At 38.7% G+C, this 18,489-nt stretch overlaps 1 protein-coding gene across 1 annotated transcript in view; it reads left to right on the plus strand.

The window, feature by feature from the left end:
• DNAH10 (dynein axonemal heavy chain 10) overlaps positions 1 to 18,489 on the plus strand; it is a 49,030-nt gene that overhangs the window by 5,631 nt on the left and 24,910 nt on the right. The window contains 33 exon segments of the mRNA XM_050980656.1: positions 34 to 204; positions 854 to 1,030; positions 1,381 to 1,554; positions 2,175 to 2,344; positions 3,046 to 3,197; positions 3,579 to 3,743; positions 4,191 to 4,398; positions 5,274 to 5,430; positions 6,545 to 7,021; positions 7,177 to 7,335; positions 7,664 to 7,789; positions 7,869 to 7,971; positions 8,204 to 8,382; positions 8,974 to 9,185; positions 9,485 to 9,641; positions 10,069 to 10,302; positions 10,404 to 10,526; positions 11,289 to 11,522; positions 12,020 to 12,243; positions 12,729 to 12,998; positions 13,085 to 13,268; positions 13,539 to 13,673; positions 14,058 to 14,210; positions 14,783 to 14,971; positions 15,074 to 15,220; positions 15,792 to 15,983; positions 16,149 to 16,267; positions 16,418 to 16,576; positions 16,800 to 16,935; positions 17,046 to 17,168; positions 17,340 to 17,474; positions 17,780 to 17,993; positions 18,239 to 18,358. Of these exon segments, the coding sequence (XP_050836613.1) occupies positions 34 to 204; positions 854 to 1,030; positions 1,381 to 1,554; positions 2,175 to 2,344; positions 3,046 to 3,197; positions 3,579 to 3,743; positions 4,191 to 4,398; positions 5,274 to 5,430; positions 6,545 to 7,021; positions 7,177 to 7,335; positions 7,664 to 7,789; positions 7,869 to 7,971; positions 8,204 to 8,382; positions 8,974 to 9,185; positions 9,485 to 9,641; positions 10,069 to 10,302; positions 10,404 to 10,526; positions 11,289 to 11,522; positions 12,020 to 12,243; positions 12,729 to 12,998; positions 13,085 to 13,268; positions 13,539 to 13,673; positions 14,058 to 14,210; positions 14,783 to 14,971; positions 15,074 to 15,220; positions 15,792 to 15,983; positions 16,149 to 16,267; positions 16,418 to 16,576; positions 16,800 to 16,935; positions 17,046 to 17,168; positions 17,340 to 17,474; positions 17,780 to 17,993; positions 18,239 to 18,358 (5,878 nt within the window).

The following is an 18,489-nucleotide window of genomic DNA, read 5'->3' on the forward strand; positions in this document are numbered from 1 at the left end:
GACAGGGTTTCTTTGCTTTCTTCCTTTGTTTAGGATATTGAAGAAAAGATGACAAGATTTGTTGATGAATCTTTTACAACCCTTCGATCAGCAGAAACTGCTTTTGGCCTGCTGTTCAAGTACAAATACCTCGAGATTCCTGAAACTATTAAGAAGCAGTTTATCAAAAAGTTCAGAGTTGTTTTGGATCAATATTGTAAAGAGGTATTCAATTTAGGGATTTCTTATCCAGTACATGAAGTTCTTTACCTAATGAAAATCATAAATTTGTGTATGTCTAAACCTGTGTGGTGTCATTACTATGTAAAAGACTGAAAACTTTTATAAATAAACATGATAATTACTCTCTTTTTTTTTGGGACCAAGTTGGAGAAATAGTCTGGTTAATTTGCTGAAATGTTGTGCACATCTGTATATGTGAGACACTGTGTGGGAGCAGGAAGGTGCTCTGAATGCAACAAGGCTTGTGGCTATTCCTGCACCTTGTAAACAGCAGCTCAGCCCTCCTGGGAAAATGGATCTTTTATGCCCTACAGCTTTCTGGTCATGACCAAGTTCAAGATATGATCAGAAGATGTCATAGATCAACTTTGAAAGGCTAGAATGTATGTTGTAAAGCTTTTTGTATCAGCTGTTTTCTTGATATTTCAAAGAACATTAAACTTAAAAAGAAAACATAATCTCCAAGAACATGCTGCCATAATGGCAGTTTCACAAGATAGAGAAATAAAGACAAAACAATTATTTTTTATCCTGCTGCTGGATTTGGCTTCAGAACTTGTGCTGTGTATCAGACAGTGATCATGGACACGAGTGAGAAAATGATTCCTTGCAATATTTTATTCTCTTCTAGCTTGAAATTGTTGAGCAAATCTTTGTTCAGAACCTCAAGGATCCACCTCTGTACAAGAACCATCCTCCAGTGGCTGGAGCAATATCCTGGTCCCGATCCCTTTCCCATCGGATCGGACACACCATTACTCTGTTCCGGAAAGAAGAGGAGTTGCTTGCCTCTAAACGTGGACAGGAAGTATGTTGGGTCTTTTGGTACTTGATGAAGGAAGAAACACTTTGTTATACACTTATAAAGATGTGAAAATGCTCTAATGTGAGGGAAGTCCCAGGTCTTTGCACACAGCAAGGCATGTTAGATGTGAAAACATCTATTGAAACCTTCCCACTGTTTCCCAGGGATAAAGTGATGGAATCAATTATGTAATTCAAGAGCTGAAATTCTCCCGTGTCTGCATTAATTACAGGCTGTTACTTGTTCACTTATCTATAAAAACCAGCAACCATATTGAGAGACCATATTAGGACAGGTTAGTTAAACATTTCTCATGATCTTTAAGATGAGTTATACAGAATTGTCCTTTCTAGGTGCAACAAAAATATCTCCAATTGACCAAGAAACTGGAGGAGTATGAAGCTCAAAAATACCGTCAGTGGAGAGACAGGGCAGAACACGTAATTCCATTGTTACTGAAAGATACTCTACTGACTCTTTTCGCTGATGAGGCTGCAACAAATGTTAATCCAGAGACTTCTGAGCAGGTGAAATGTAGGAAGATTGTGTACCAGGCTTCTCTGAGGGGAAAACAGAAACTTACCTGATGGTCAGCAAGAATTTTCTGAGAGTAATGTTTTAAACAGATTTAGAAAAAGTTCTGAGCTGAGAATTGTTTGTAGCCCTTTATAAGACATAGTTTCTGAATCACCTGGCAAATGATTGAGTGTTGTTTCTCTGTGTGTTCTTCTGTGCTGTAGTTCCTGTCAATTTTTTAGGTTTTGGTACAATTTTTTTGGGACATTGCCACGGTACTTTGGACTGAATTTAGGTAGAGGCAGGTTTCCAGCAGAGATCTTGCAGAATCCTGTTCCTACTAAACTGTTTGACTGAATTTCCACTGGGTTTCTGTTCTAACTGGTTGTAGCAGTGTGTAAACAGAGGTGCTTTGGTTTGTTTCTTGTAACTGACAACTGAAAAGGTAGTTCTGTGTAATTTCTGAACCAAGAATGCTGAGGCTACTCCCTAATTTTAAAGGCATTTCCACAAGCTCTGAATGTTAGTCATTCTGACTTTACTTTCTGCTTTATCAAATGTCTCCAAAAGCTCACCTTTACCTTGTAATGTTTTTTGCTCCTGTGTTTTCTGCTGCTTTCTTGTGTTGTAGAGCTCTGCAACAGACGAGCCTGTCACCGTCAGGAAAAGTGTTGGCTTTGCTCTGAATTTTTCTCCTGAAATCCTAGAGATTATCACTGAAACAAAATACATGGAACAGCTAGGGCTTCCAGTCCCAGAAATGGCAAGATATGTGGCATTACAGGAAGACAAATACCTTAGGTAAGACTGTGACAGAATATCTCACATACAGGCTTATGGCTGCATTTCAAGTGATTTCACTCCAGGAACAGGCCCTGAGTCATCACATTTTGGAAACATGAGACCCCTTAGTGATTCTTTTTTCTAGGGGTACAATTTCTAATGGCCATGTTGCACTGATAAGCTTTTCTTTGGCACTCTTTGCCTCCTTTATGCTGTAGGACTGTTATACAAATTAACAACTTGTCCAAACCTGAGAGGAAAATAATTTGCAATGAATTGTTTCTGACTTTTAGATTTCAGCTTATTTAAACACACTATTGCATTCTTCCTGTACAGCCTTGGGTGAGTCAATTGTGTCTAAATTATCACAGACATTTAGCACGCAGATGTGCCAATAAATTCCTAAATGGATTTTAAAGTTCACCTGTTCAGTTCACTAATGTGCTGCAAACTGGGGCTGTCTCCATAACTTTCTGAGATGGGGCAGGAGAGGTTTGTCCAACTACTACTGGAACTATATGAAACTTTTCTTTGTTTCCAGTGGGAAATAAATTACTTTTATAATCAATACCTATTCACTGGTTAGTTCTGCAAATTTTGCTTTATATGGAAGTCTGAATGGAATGATAAAAGTTCTCTGCTCTTTGGTGGAGTTTGTAGCCGTTTTTTAAGAAAATCGTTTTTGTGTTTTGTTTTTTTGTGTTTCTTACATTCCTTAGGTACATAAATAAATTGAAAGTCATGCTGAGTCGCTATCACAAATTAATGGAGATGATGACTGAAGCAGAAACTAAACTTCTTGATCACTATGTCAAAGAACTGTGGAGAATATTGAAAGCAGGACACAAAAGACTCACGTGGAAGTCCGTAGGTAATGGAGATACTACTTTGAAATGGCCTTAGATGTTTCTTTTTAGTTTAAAACATCTCCTCAGTTCTACTTTTTATGATGGCAGAACATATGGTCCATCCTCTTGCCTCAGGGGCAGAATAGCAGGTTAGACAAACTCTGATCCAGGAGATATTTCTTGTGCTTTTATTATATTTAAAACACTGAAGATGGTTAGAAACCCTTAGCTAAAAGCTGTAAGGGAGCAAGATGAAGGATTAGCTGAGAAAACATCTAATCTGTGATTTTGCAGAATCTTGGGTTATTCTTAGCGATAAAACATATCTGGTTGTGGCAATTTTGATGCGTTGATGAAATGCTTGTTAAAAGAGAAAAACCCAAATGGTTTTGATTTATTTCAAGGTATTGGTGAATTTATTGTCCAATGTACACAAACCATTGGGAGATTAGAGATACTTGTCCATCAGGTTCATCATATTTCTGAAGACATAAGCAGCAAACTTCAGTCCATAGAATCAACAAATCTCTTTAAGTTTCCAGATTCAAAAAACGGCGACAAATGTCCTGGTAAGTCTTTATATTTTCATTTCCAAGCTCTGTGGTGTTTTATTTTTCTCTGTCTGCTACTTTGTGGTATTAGTTGCTAAGATCAATCCTTTTAATTGTTACCAAAACTGGTTATATTAGTAATTCAGGGTGTAACAGAGGATGGTACTGGTTTCCTCAGATGGAAATGGCAGTGAGCTGGTTGTCTGCCAGGTCTCTCTGTCACTTGAGTAGATGATGGATCAAGTTTCTATCCACACTTCGTAGTTGTAAAATGGTTGCCATTCAATAATTGAATCAGATTAAAATCCATATTTCAGAGGGCTGAACTATTAATAAATTAAGATATTTTTTATCATTATATAAGATCAATTTCATCTTAGCAAATAAAACTCAGGTAATTATTCCAGTGTATAAAACTGTTAGATCTTTTGCAGTTAATAATGCTAGTTTTTGTATCTGTTGCAGGAGCAAAAGAATTTTTTGACTATGTTAAGTGTGAGCGAGCAAAAGATGTGGAACAACTGGTTAGAAAGTATTCTGCAATTCCACAATTGCTACTAGAAGTGGAAAGACGAGTTGCCTATACAAACAGTGGCAAATCTCCAAAATTAGCTTCCTATTATGCATATTGGGAAAATAGGATTTATCACACGTTGACACAGTTAATTGTGAAGTAAGTGAATTGTTTGCTTTAATGGGTTTCCAGTCATCTTCAGGTTCTCCTGGATCTGTTGATGAGTGTATGTACTGACATTCTGTTTAAACCCATCAGTGACTTATGGTTTGTGGAAGATTTTTATTTCTATTGATTTTTTTCTTGTGAAGAATAGAGAACTGATAACAAGTTACAGAGGAAATCCAGATTCTGAAAAAATTAATATTGGGATGTTGTTGGCAGAAGAGAGAAATAAGACACTTTTGCTGCAAAGTGTGTAGTTCCACTTCCCTGGTTTATCTCTAAAATCAAGGTTTTGTTCTCCTAAAGAACATGATTTTGAGAACTTGGTGTCTGGGTGCCAGGTGCCTCCCTGTACTGCATGGGACACTAGTCCAAGAACAAAGGTTTTACTTGTTCTGCAGTGGCTGAGGCCAATGCTGGAACAAGGTATTATAAAGGCTTTCCTTACAAGCAAGGTGTTATTGCAGTACAGCATTGCAGCTCTATTGTAATATCCATCTAAGCTTCCCAACCACTTCTTCTTCCCATCATCCATGTTCTGGAATATGATCCGTGCTCAGATAACTTTGCCACGATTGCTTGTGTGGGCTCTTGGAGTGAAGTTGACCACAGTCTCAGGATCCTTTTGCACCAAAATATCTCCATTCATTCCTTCTAACAGCTTCTTTTAGCAAGTCAAGCTTTTCCATTAAATCAGTTTCATGGGACGGTTTTTCTCCCAGACACATCAGGGTTTCCCCCTGGGATCAGTGATAACTCAGCTTACAGATCTAAGCATACACTTGAAAATTGCAGCCATTCTAGGGGCATTTTCCTGGGGGCAAAACCTGATTATTTCTATCTTTGATGCTATTTTTTTCCTTTCTCAGGAATTTACAGGCTTTTAATGCAACTGTTCTTGCAAATGTGCCACTGTTACAAATAGAAGCTGTTTTATCTGTTTCTGAGATAAGCCTGCAACCTAATGACAGTGAGATTGAAAAAATGACTATACAATCTATCCAGGACTGTGTTGAGGTCACTAAGGTGATTTTTGATAAAGATTTCTTTTTGTTTCCAAAATTTGCTTGTGATTATAATGAACTAATCTTATTTTATGCCTGGGTAAGCATAAATGTCAAAGGGGAGATTCATATTGCTTTATCTTGAAATCAAAATATCCAGTACATTGTTCTAATTTTACAGACTGTCCTAATTTTACAAACCAATGATCAAGGGGAAAAAAAAATCCATACGATTTTTACTCAGGTAAAATTTTTAGCAGTTTTGGCAGTGTAAGGACAAGATTTAGTTCTATAAATCAGCATACATCAGAAGGAAGTGCTTCTCAGATTGCACTGCAGATGTTGCTTTCTGATGTATGAATAAGCTGGTGGAATTAGGAACGTGAGTGATCTCCTCTACATTACATTAGAAGCAGCAGAAAAGACAGTTCAGAATACTTTGGAGAAAAACATCTTGGACAGCAAATATCTAGATTAGGTATCTAACTTAACTGGCAATGATGTAGCAGTATTTTCCTGCATAAATAATTTCACACTGAACTGCTTTCCTGAAAAGAATCCAAATAATGTGACAATGTTCCTGCCCTCTGATGATAGACAAATGATTCTAGATGTCACCTTAAATGAATAAATTTAGTTTAAGTGTGCTTTTTGTGCTCAGATTTGCTGTTGTTCTCTACTGCTGCATTCAGACCGAGCCAGTACCTTTTCCTCTCTGTCATGCTATAATCAGAAGAGATTTTAGAAGCAGATTGAGTAATGCATGGAAAAGTTTTGTTAGGATGAAATGAACTCTTCTCAAGTTGATGGGAAAGTGTGATCTCTTTTTTTGCTGTCAGAAAAACAATTAATTTGAGAAATCATTGATACCACTTCCTACACATTGTTTACTAAGTAATGGTGAACTCCTTCATTGAAAGGGAAGAAAGCATTGGAACAGACTGCCCAGGGGAGTGGTGGAGTCACCATTCATGGAGGATGTGTAGATGTGGCACATGCGGGCATGTAGGATTTAGTGGGTGACTTGACAGTCCTGGACTGCTTGAACTCAATGATCTTAGAGGTTCTATGAATGATTTAACTAAAATGACTCAACAAGGTAACTGTTTTCTGACCCTGTCTTTAAAACTCTCCAGCACTTCCTACGATGGATGCATGGTACGTGTATTGAATGCCCTCCTCAGCACGTCAGGGTGGATGAAGTTGTCACTTTCAGCTTTTACAGTGATGTCTCCCAGAGCCCTCTGGTAATTGAACAGGCTGTTCTCATCACTCAGAATGTCCAAAAAATCCTGGCATCTCTCAGGGAATGTTTGAACCAATGGAATAAGTATGACCAGCTGTGGAAATCAGACAAAGACACAGTTCTGGACCGTTTAGCTGCAGAAAAGCCTCCCTGTGTTATCTTTGATGAGCACTTGCAGTTCTATATGACGGTAGTTCGGGAAGTAACTCAATGGCCCTTGATTAAAGATGAACAATTTATCAGGCTTCAGCTGGCTCCTTTAGCCTCTGCAGTGCAGGAGAATGCTAAAAGCTGGATGATGTCACTTGGGAAGTTGCTTAATGAGTTAGCAAGAGAGGAGCTCCTCAGCCTTCGAGATGAGATTCAGGTAGGTGTTTTCAGTTTGGTTTTTTTTTTGTTATCTTTATCACATTGACTAAGAAATGAATCTGGCATATTTATGTTTTGTTTTTGACTCATTAATGTAATTCTGATAATTGCTTTATCAATGTTGATTCTGGAAAGGATCTTTACTTTTTACAGAAATTATCAGAGAATCTGAGTAGACCCCCTGAAAGCCTGGATGATCTCAGAGTTGTCCTGGGCGCATTTGGAGTGATCAGAGACATTGCTGTAGAGGTGGAACTGAGATACTTGGAGATTGGGGAGAGATACAGAACTCTTGGATTGTACCATCTTCCAGTAAGTGCATGTCTCATCAAACCTTTCAGATCTGAGCTAAGGGCACAAATGCCTCACATGGGAATGAAGAAATATTTTCCTTTAAATAAAATGTTACAGAATTACAGTGTTGTTGAGGTTGAAGGGATGTCTGTAGTCCAGACTCCCTTCTCAAATCACTCTGCCCACTTTAAAATGGATGTATGGCATGTGTTTACATCTGATTAAGATTGCTTCAGTATTGGTTTTGTGTTTTGCAAATCTGTAATGTGAGCACATATTCCTCACTTTCTTGTGAAAGTGTGTATCCATTTATGTCTTGTGAGAGGTGCTGCTTGTTTTGTTTTAGGTACTTGAAGAAGAGCTAGAGGAGTCTGACAGTCTTAGGGAAGCGTGGGAGACTCTTCTTATGGAAGCAGCAGAAATCACTCGCAACCTAGATTGTAAAGGAGGTGTAAAAGAAGCATTCGTAAAGGTAATACTTGTAATTAGTACAGAAAACAATTAGAAATGGAAACTGTTTAATAGAACTGTTTAAATTATGATCTTTCTAGGTGACAGAGCAACAAATTGCAGACTACAGCAAAGAGACAGAAGATTTTTTCCAGAAACTCTTGGCTGAGGGGCCTGGTGTTGTTGGAGATGATCTTGATAAAGGTAGATGGACTATTGTGTGGGAAGTGATGTTTTGAAAATATTAGTCTTCAGACAATTCAGATTTTATGTAAAACAAGAAAATTATGCTTTCCTTGTTAATATACAAACTCATCAGCTGGGAATGTGAACATTTTTAGTACTGGAACATCCACAGACTATGTGCAAATTCTGTCTTATTTCCCGTGATGATCCCTGTGATGATTTATCTGTAAAAATCCCTCTTCTTTCCCAGGACTAGAACTCATGGCTCTGTTTGAAAAAGAATTAGCGAGATTGGAACAAAGGCAGCGAGAACTGGGCAGTGCTGAGAAACTTCTGGGCATGCCAGGAACAGTGTACCCAGACTTAATAAAAGCACAGCAAGATGCAAAAGCTATGAAGCAGGTCTATGACATTTATGCAGAGCAAAAAGTGAGTGTCGCACTGAGTCTGCAGGGACACACATGTGTTCATGTAGACACACAGCAAAGATGGGGACAAAAGAAGAGGCTGTATTGCCCCCTGGTTACTGTCAACTCTGAAACCTTTGCTTGAAATAATCTATGCCCTGTGAAATTATTTTAATATTATTAGTACAGCACTATCAGTGTCTCCATGGTGGACCAAACACATCTTCTCATCAGATGGGAACACACTTCTCCCAGCCTCTAATAATTGTTGGATGGCATTTAACTGCACATGGTTCCTGATCAGTTCAGTGAAACTCCTCTTGGATCTAAGATGTGTACAGGTGACAGTGGGTATCTCAGGCTTTAACTCTTTTTAAAGAAGTTTTATTTTTCCAAAATTTAAATTCCCTGTAACGTATGGTCCTGTTCTCCATATTCAATAGTAAAAAATTTTACTATTTTTTATGCAAGTGATTATGTTTGGCTATGAGTCTGTCCTGGACATGAACTTGTCTCTCCCTGTGTTTGTAAAATGTTAATACAATTACGTTTTGGGGGTCAAAACTAAAAGGAATATGAATTTTTTTTCCCTTCTTAATGTCCTTGTTTGCAGGCAGCTAAAGAGAAATGGTCTCAGACACTCTGGATAAACCTCAATGTCAAGGTTCTTCAGGATGGAACTGAAGGATTTCTGAAAGCTGTTCGGAAACTGCCCAGACAAGTGCGTGGTATGCCAATATGTAAGCAACTGGATAAAAAGCTGAAGGCTTTTCTAAACTCCATTCCTTTGTTGCTCGATTTGAAAAATGAAGCTTTAAGAGAAAGGTTTGTTTTGATTTATTAACATCACTATATATAGAAGCATTTGATGTGCTTTGTTAGAACTTTCAGTTTCCATTACTGGGTTCATGCCATGTCCTGGAGCTTGGAAATTTATTTCTGCCTAGTGAACTTGTGTAATAACATGAAAGGTGCTGCAATGACTGGGATAATTTATTTATTCAGACTAGTAGTTCTTATTTAAACAGCAGAATGCTAAACATAAGTTCATTATCATATGTTACAGTTTTTTGTTTTTTTTTTACTCTATTATGGTCTTAAACTGATGTGTCAATTTAAAACAGGCATTGGGAAGACCTTATGGAGAAAACAGGAACAAGGTTTGAAATGAAAACAGAAACATTCACTTTGGAAAATATGTTTGCCATGGAACTTCACAAATACACCGTGGTTATCAGTGATATAGTTGGAACTGCTATTAAAGAACTGAGCATTGAGAAGGTAATGTATTGAATTATAGAATCATTGTAAAACTGAAAGACAAGGATCACAACAATCAGTTTTATTTAAGATTTTTAAATTGGCATAACTGCAAGTTTGGCCGTCTTCAGGGAGCTGCCATGAGCTACATGAGCTGGGATTTACAGCTCTGTTAATGAGCTCCTACTGGCACAGGATCCTTGCAGAATTTGGTTTGGCAGCAGCATATGATTTCTATGATTACAGTAAGAAAGTTTGTCCTATGAAAATGGATCTGAAGAAGGATCAACTCTCTTGCTATCATTCTTTCAAACAGATTGCTTCTTTATAAACCAGAGTTAGAAAATCTGCAAAAATTTAGCTGAATTAGCTGTTTCATTTTTTTGCTAAGATTATGGACCTCCAGTTTTGAAGACTGAAATATGCATCTTTTTATGTTCACATGCAGGGACTGAAGGAAATAATAGAAACGTGGGAAAATATGAAATTCCCTGTAGAAGTGTACACCAAAGGCACAGAGACACGAGGCTTTATTCTGGGATCTGTAGAGGAAATTTTAGAGACTCTTGATGACAACAATGTCAATCTTCAGAGTGTTTTGGGCAGTCGCTTTGTGGGTCCTTTCCTTTCAACTGCTCAAAAATGGGAAAAAACTCTGTCATTGATTAGTGAAGTAAGCGAGGTAGGAGGAAAGTGCTGGACTAAATAATTAATGTTTATTATTTATAATCCATATTTTCCAATATATTTCTGTTTCCTCTGACGGTAACTTTTGATTCGTAGATCTGGTTATCAGTTCAGAGAAAATGGATGTACCTGGAGAGCATTTTTGTTGCTGGAGATATCAGAGCGCAGCTTCCGGAGGAAGTCAAAATGTTTGACCGTGTAGACCAAATGTTTAAACAGGCAAGTAATTGACTTGTGATCAGCATATTTAGTGCATTTTGCTTCCAGTTCCATAGTTACTTATAGTCTTTTGTGGCATGTGTAATACTGAGAATGATGTGCTGATCTCATTGAATATGAGTTTAAGGAACCCAGGAATTTTCTGGTTTACTTCACATCTGTCATAACCGGAAGACTTCTCCTGATTTAGCTAAGATGGGAAGATGTGAGATCCTTGGCTGGCAGCATGGAGTAGGCAAAATCTCCTTTTCCTTTCATTGTTTACAACTTTTTACTTTTACCTTGGTGAGAAGAAGCTTAGTTGTGTTCCTATTGATTGAGGACCTATATACATGCTAAAAAGGCTTTCCTGCTTCATGCCACCGTTCCCATACTGGACACATATTCCTGGTATGAATATGGCTTACTTACTTTCCCATGAGCAAAATTGAGAGAGCACTGTGATTTTGAAACACGCTGTTTGATCACTCCTTGAAGTACCGTTGTGTACAGGAGCAGAGTCAGGTATGTGCTTAAGCTGGCCTGATTGGGGATACAGGCTTGTTGGGCTTACACTTGCTTTTGTAGTTCTATCTCCATAAACACTACCTTTATGTTTTCATACAGCGCTGCAGCACCACAAAACCATTTCAAAACCTTTGATTCACTTCTATAAGGACCTCTACTGCTTGTGCTGTTTGCATGCTTTGTCATTAATGAAATATAATTTATATAACCTATTGCTGTTCAACATTTTGTAAATTCCCCTTTCTCCCTTTATAGATAATGGAAGAAACTGTAAAAGACCCGATAATAAAAAATTGCTGTGAAACTCCAAATCGTCTGTCAGACCTCCATGGTATAAACGACGTACTGGAGAAATGCCAGAAAAGCTTGAATGATTATTTGGATTCCAAGAGAAATGCTTTCCCCAGATTTTTCTTTATATCTGATGATGAGTTGCTCAGTATCCTTGGCAGCAGCAGTGCACTCTGTGTCCAGGAACACATGATAAAGGTACAATGTCTGGCTTTCCACACTGCCATGTGCTTTTAAGTGCTTTAAAAAGTTTACAGACTGTACTGTATATACTCATAAGGATGCATGAATATTTTTTGCATACAAAGAGAATCCTGGCAGCATCTTGAAGAAGCTTCTGAATAACCAGATCAGATCTGCATGCACAGTCTCTGCTGCCTCTCACACTGCTTAGTAGCAATTATGGTAGAGGAACATTCAAGATGCACCAGAATGATCTTTTATTAAAGAACTTTCCTCACAGATTGTAGCTTCTCCTAGCTCTTATTTTCTAGGGGAAAAAAAAATCCATGTCATTTGGGCCTGATTATTTGCTTGATATTCTGCAGTTCTGCTGCTGGGCTGTACATCAGCATTTATGTTTGATTACTTAGGTGTCAGATCCATTTCTCTGGAGGAGAGCTGGGGCTGCATGCACTTACATTTGGAGACTTTGTTTCTAAAATGAGGTGAATTTCTTTGTTGGTGCATTTCAGATGTTTGATAATGTAGCCTCTCTGAGGTTCAAGGACGGTGAGGATGATGAGAAGATTGCCACAGCCATGATCTCAGCAGAGGGGGAGGTGATGCAGTTCAGGCAGGATGTCCATGCTGTGGGCAGAGTGGAGAATTGGATGACAGTAGTGCTGGAGGAAATGAGACGGAGCAACCGACGCCTCACCAAGGAAGCCATTTTTCGATATTGTGAAGACAGAAGCAGGTGAAACAATCAGTGTCAAGGGTAACACAAACAACCTGATGTATTAATGATATAGAAAAGTTACGGCAATTTTACAATTCCTGCACAATTTAGTCTGTATTTCTCTGTGTGGAGGGATATGAATACATTCACATGCACTATTTTAACCAACCATGAAGAATGCATAATCTTGCATATCTATTTTCCTAAATCTTGAGTTTTATTTTTGGTGTTGTGCGTTCAGTAAATTTTTCTCACAATGAATACCACTTGGAAATTTTATACATGGAATTAATAGCTTTTCTATCAGAATATTTCCTAGTCTTTTGAAATCCCACAGCATACTTTGATAGAATTCTGTGTATCTCTGAAAAGTTTGGCTTATGTTGTAGCTGTTTCAGGAACAGGAGAAACCTCTTTTTTGTTGCTGTGATTTTTTTTCTTTCCTCATCAGCTACTTAAAAAACCAGTAACTCAGCTTCCCTCACTGTATGTGTTTTCCATAGAGTTGATTGGATGTTGCTCTTCCAAGGCATGATGGTGCTTGCTGCTAATCAAGTGTGGTGGACTTGGGAGGTAGAGGATGTCTTTCGGAAAGTGAAAATGGGAGAAAAGCAGGCAATGAAATTTTATGCTAAAAAAATGCACAGGCAAATCGATGACCTGGTTACCCGCATTATGACTCCCTTGAGCAAAAACGACCGGAAAAAATACAACACTGTTCTCATCATCGACGTGCATGCCAGAGACATCATCGATATATTTGTCAGAGACAGGTAAGCACCACCTCCAACTCCTGAGCAAACACCAAATCTAGGAGTTGTACTGCCATCCTTTTGGCTCACGTGAGCTCTGTGTGCAGCATTCTGCAGGCTCAGGAGTTCGAGTGGGAGAGCCAGCTGCGGTTTTACTGGGAGCGCGAGCCGGACGAGCTGATGGTGCGGCAGTGCACCGGCGCCTTCTCCTACGGCTACGAGTACATGGGGCTCAACGGGCGGCTCGTCATCACCCCGCTCACCGACCGCATCTACCTCACCCTCACACAGGTGCACCCTCAAGGATGTTGTGCTAATAAGCCCTTGTTATACTTAGGCACATCCTGGTTTTATCGCCTCTTCCTGCCATCTCCCAGCGTGAATGCCAAGATGTTTGAAATCAGTTGTGATATCCTTCTCACCTCATTCTCGCAAAGGCAATGTAGAAGGCATTCACAAAGTTTAAAGTTTATTGTACCCAAGGATTCATTTGTGGTTTGGTTACTAACCTAGCATAAATCTAATTCAAGCTGTGCTTTGCTTTTTGGTTTGTCTTCAAAGGCTCTATCAATGTTTTTGGGAGGAGCACCAGCAGGGCCAGCAGGTACAGGGAAGACAGAAACAACCAAGGATCTGGCCAAAGCACTGGGCTTGCTGTGTGTAGTGACAAACTGTGGAGAAGGCATGGACTTCAAAGTAAGAGTTAAAGATCTATGTTCTCTGATAAAATGCCAATTTCTGCTCTCTATCAGTGCCCAGGATCATACTCTGAACTTCTACATAAGTATCTCCCTTAGAGATACCATGCTCTAATAATAATTAGATTAAATAATAGTTTGATAATTAAATTTGGTAAAAAGTATCGATTTTGAATAAATTCCTGAAGGAATTTCAGGCCCTTTCAAGCAGGGGAGCAATGACCGTATGGATGTGTTTAAGTGTATGGTAGGCAATCTGCACTTGGCAAGTAACTTTTAGAGGTTTATCCACCATTAAGTATTTTAGTGTGTTCCGAAGTTTTTTGATGCTGAATGTTTTATATAGTCACTGATGAGAAGTTTTTCTTGTTGTTCCTTTCAGGCAATGGGTAAAATTTTCTCAGGCCTCGCCCAGTGTGGTGCATGGGGATGCTTTGATGAATTCAATCGCATCGACGCTTCCGTCCTTTCAGTCATTTCTTCCCAGATTCAGACAATCCGAAATGCTTTAATGAATGGGTGGAAAAGATTTCAGGTAAACATTAAAAAAGAGGAGTAATTATGAAGGCTGATCTTGGTTTTCAGGGCAAGATACAGGGTTAGACCCCATCATTAGATCAAAGGGCTGCTGCTTCTGTGAGGGCTGTGCTGAACATTTCAAACTCCAGAATGTGTACTTTTGGTTTGAAAGATGTTAAATCCTTGCTGATTGCCTAATCCTTTGCTAGGTTGTTCCTTTGTGAAGTGAGATAAAAGTGATCTTTTTAGGATAATAGCAAGTAAATGGGGTAATAGTCTAGTAGTAATGAAGAACAGCAGTAATTTAACTTGATGTGGATTGTGAGGCTTTATTTACTGAAGCTTTATTTACTGATGCTTATTGGAATTAAAAAACCTCAGATTGAAAATTTGAGGCTTGTGAAATATCTTAAAGAAGGTTCATTAATCCCATTGTTTGTATCACAATGGCTTTCTAAAGCTAAATATTTTAGCACTTTTTCCTAAGTGGGTGCCCCAGTATTACTGGTTTTCTCTTTGAGCAAATAGTTTTTTTTTTTTTTTTTAGTTCCTAATTCACATTGTTCTAATGTTTTCTTATGCCTTTAGTTTGAAGGACAGGAGATTTCCCTTGATAGCCGTATTGGCATTTTCATTACAATGAATCCTGGTTATGCTGGCCGGACTGAGCTCCCTGAGTCTGTAAAAGCTCTCTTCAGGCCTGTGGTTGTTATTGTACCAGATCTTCAGCAGATCTGTGAAATAATGCTGTTTTCTGAAGGGTTCCTTACAGCAAAGGTAAGAAGATTCTTTTGTTACCCATACCCATGTACTCACCCATGTTTGCATGGCCAGTAGCAATGTCCACATTTGTGATCATTTAATTTAAATCTCAAACAGGTCCTTGCTAAAAAGATGACAGTGCTGTACAAGTTGGCAAGGGAACAGCTTTCTAAACAACATCACTATGATTTTGGACTGCGGGCCCTTAAATCAGTGTTGGTAATGGCTGGAGAATTGAAAAGAGGATCAGCAGACCTCAGTGAGGTAGATTTGCTGCTTAGTTAACCTGGGCATATAATCTTTTTCTCATTAGAAAAGTAATGTGTTTCCCCATCTGATGTAGTTTGTCTGGTTTAGAAATAGGAACATTAGTGTTATTTGTCTTGTTATTTCCCTTTGTTCTTACTGAGTTTCGTTGTGCTTTCTGCCATTAGAACTCTAGTCAAAGTAGGGAAATTTATGGAAAATGAGATATTTTCCTGCTTATTAAGTACAGCATGCAAATAGCCAGATGAATATCTCTGGATGACTAGCAAAAACTGGTTTTTGAACAGTGAGTGCTCCAGCTTGGGGAAGCTGTAGTGTGGGCCACTGCAGCCATTTGGCATTTGATTAACATGGTAGAAAAAGGCAGTATATTATTCTTAGTTATTGATATGCTTGATCCATATAAAATAACCTCTGTTGTTTCCACTAGGAACTGAGAACAAAAAAACATTCTAAAGGCTGCACTGAAATAATTGAGCAATAGTTTTTAAAGATTTAAAGCTTTCAAGTACCTCATTTTAGCTGATAAGTGTTTGGTGAAGATTGATTTTTGCCATGTTTTGTCTAGGATGTTGTACTGATGAGAGCTCTGCGAGATATGAATCTTCCTAAATTTGTGTTTGAAGATGTACCTCTCTTCCTTGGTCTAATCTCTGACCTGTTTCCTGGCCTGGATTGCCCCCGAGTCCGCTACCCTGACCTTAATGATGCTGTAGAACAAGTGCTGGAAGAACGGGGTTATATTGTTCTACCAGTCCAGGTATAAAAAATGTTAATTGCTTGAGGTTTTCTTGCAAATGTGAGGCTGCAGGTGCATTGTTGCACCCTGGAGTGGCTCCAGGAAAATTTATCTGATGTAGACCTGCTGCTAACCTTATCCACAGAGTTGTGACAGTAATCTACTGAATCCATGTTTATTTTTCAGGTGGATAAAGTAATTCAGATGTATGAGACAATGTTAACTCGTCACACTACAATGGTGGTTGGACCTACTGGAGGTGGCAAGACAGTTGTTATTAAAACCTTGTGCCAGGCCCAAAACAAGTGAGTGTAGAATGAAAACCAGGCTGTAAAATGGCAGTCTGTATTACTCAGCTCTGTCCAGCCATGATAGCATCCACAGCTGCCCAGAGTATTTGCTTGGGTTAGCATGAGATGATAGTGTGACTGTTGCTTTTCTTGCTGTATCTTTAGGCTGGGATTATTGACAAAGCTTTACACACTGAACCCTAAAGCTATGAGTGTGATTGAGCTGTATGGGATCCTTGACCCTGTCACACGAGACTGGACAGATGGAGTTCTGTCAAACATTTTTCGGGATATCAACAGACCCACTGACAAGAAAGAGCGAAGGTAGGCAGCTAGAAATCATAGTGGTGGTTTTGAGATCCTGGGGTTTACAGCAATTAAAAAAAAAAAAAGATATGGCACTATTTGAAAAAACAAATGCTAAATAAATAAAAACTGTCCAGGGGTCTTTCTGTCTCCTGTGAATTCCTAGTGTTGACACTTCTGAATTCAGTAATATGTTAGGAAAATCAGAGATCAGTCAGTGCCCCATGGCTCTTGTACACAGGTACATTCTCTTTGATGGAGATGTGGATGCTCTCTGGGTTGAAAACATGAATTCTGTCATGGATGACAACAAGTTACTGACCCTGGCAAACGGGGAGCGGATTAGGCTTCAGGCACACTGTGCTTTGTTGTTTGAGGTAAGAAATGACTGTACCATTTAATACACAGGAAGGGTTAGATACAGATGGGGCTTCAAGGCCTGAAAAGCAGTTACAGTTTACCGTTATCTGGTGTGATTCTTTTGTAGGTTGGGGACTTACAGTATGCATCTCCTGCCACAGTATCCCGCTGCGGAATGGTTTTTGTAGATCCTAAAAATCTGAGATATGAGCCCTACTGGCAGAAGTGGGTCAAAAAAAGAGAAAAAGAGGTGGGAATTTCTGCATTTGTTCAGAGTATTTGTATTGAACTGTGTAGACAGTCTTTGGTAGAATTGATTCCTTCAAGAATAATCATATCTGGTCAGCCAGGTATTGATGGGAAGCTCTGCTGTCAATATTTTTCTTTCCAGTTGAATTATTGACTTTCTTGCGTTCCTTAGGAAGAGAAAGTGGAATTGGATCGACTCTTTCAAAAGTACGTGCCTTACCTTATTGATATGATTATAGAGGGAATTGTGGATGGCAAACAGGAACGAAAGCTGAAGACCATTATTCCTCAAACAGATTTAAATATGGTAAGAAACAGAGAGTAAAGATTGAACATGTTTAACTAAAAAGAAAATGGAATGATGGAGAAAGTAAAACCTTCCCAAAGAAAGAACAGGAGGAGAGTCTGTGCTGAAATGCCAGTTTCCTACTGATAAGCACAAAGAGACACCAAACTACTCAGCACCTAACAATGCTCTTCTACTGAACTTAGTACATACAGCAGTAGATCCATCTGTAAGAACAAAAGACCAGCAATCAGCTGAAAACATATTAAGAGATTTCATGCATCTAAAGGGCAATTTTCTTTACAGATTTGTCCTTTTTCCAACAGATCGTGCAGTTGACTGTGATGCTGGATGTCCTACTTGTACAGCCTGAAAAACCTGATGTTCTGGAGTGTTTCTTCTTGGAAGCTTTGTATTGCTCCTTAGGTGCTTCTCTTCTAGATGCTGGGAGAATTAAATTTGATGAAAACGTTAAACGTATTTCCTGCATGACTATTGCTCATGGTGAGGATGTCCTGGCTAAGCCAGGGGAGCTGCCAGGTAGGATTTTGTCATAATTTAATCTGAGTATTATTCATGGTAGTAAAAAAGTGATAGTTTTCATGAAGGTGCTAGAGTAGAGGAATTTTGGTTGATGACTTAGTGGGTTAAATGACTTGTAAATAGAACAAAGTGTTGTCCAACTTGGTCTATAATCTTACCCTTCATTTTCATCTCAATCAGATTGTTTTCTTAGGAAATATTTCAGTGTCCTAAAAAACTTGCAGTTGCTTAATGGTTTGCAGGTCAGCTGCCAACTTTGTATGACTTCCATTTTGATGAATCCAAAAAAATGTGGGTACCTTGGATGCAACTTGTTCCTGAATATATTCATAATCCTGAAGTGAAATTTCTTGACATTCTAGGTGAGTATAAGATAAAATAAAGTGATAATGTGCTTTTAATTCATAATGTGACACCACACATGGCAACTTAACATGAGACATCCTTTTTCTGTACTGAAGGTCATCTACTCAGGTTCAGTTTCTTGTGATGG

The sequence above is a fragment of the Serinus canaria genome, chromosome 15, assembly GCF_022539315.1.
Source record: "Serinus canaria isolate serCan28SL12 chromosome 15, serCan2020, whole genome shotgun sequence".
Lineage (NCBI taxonomy): Eukaryota > Metazoa > Chordata > Aves > Passeriformes > Fringillidae > Serinus > Serinus canaria.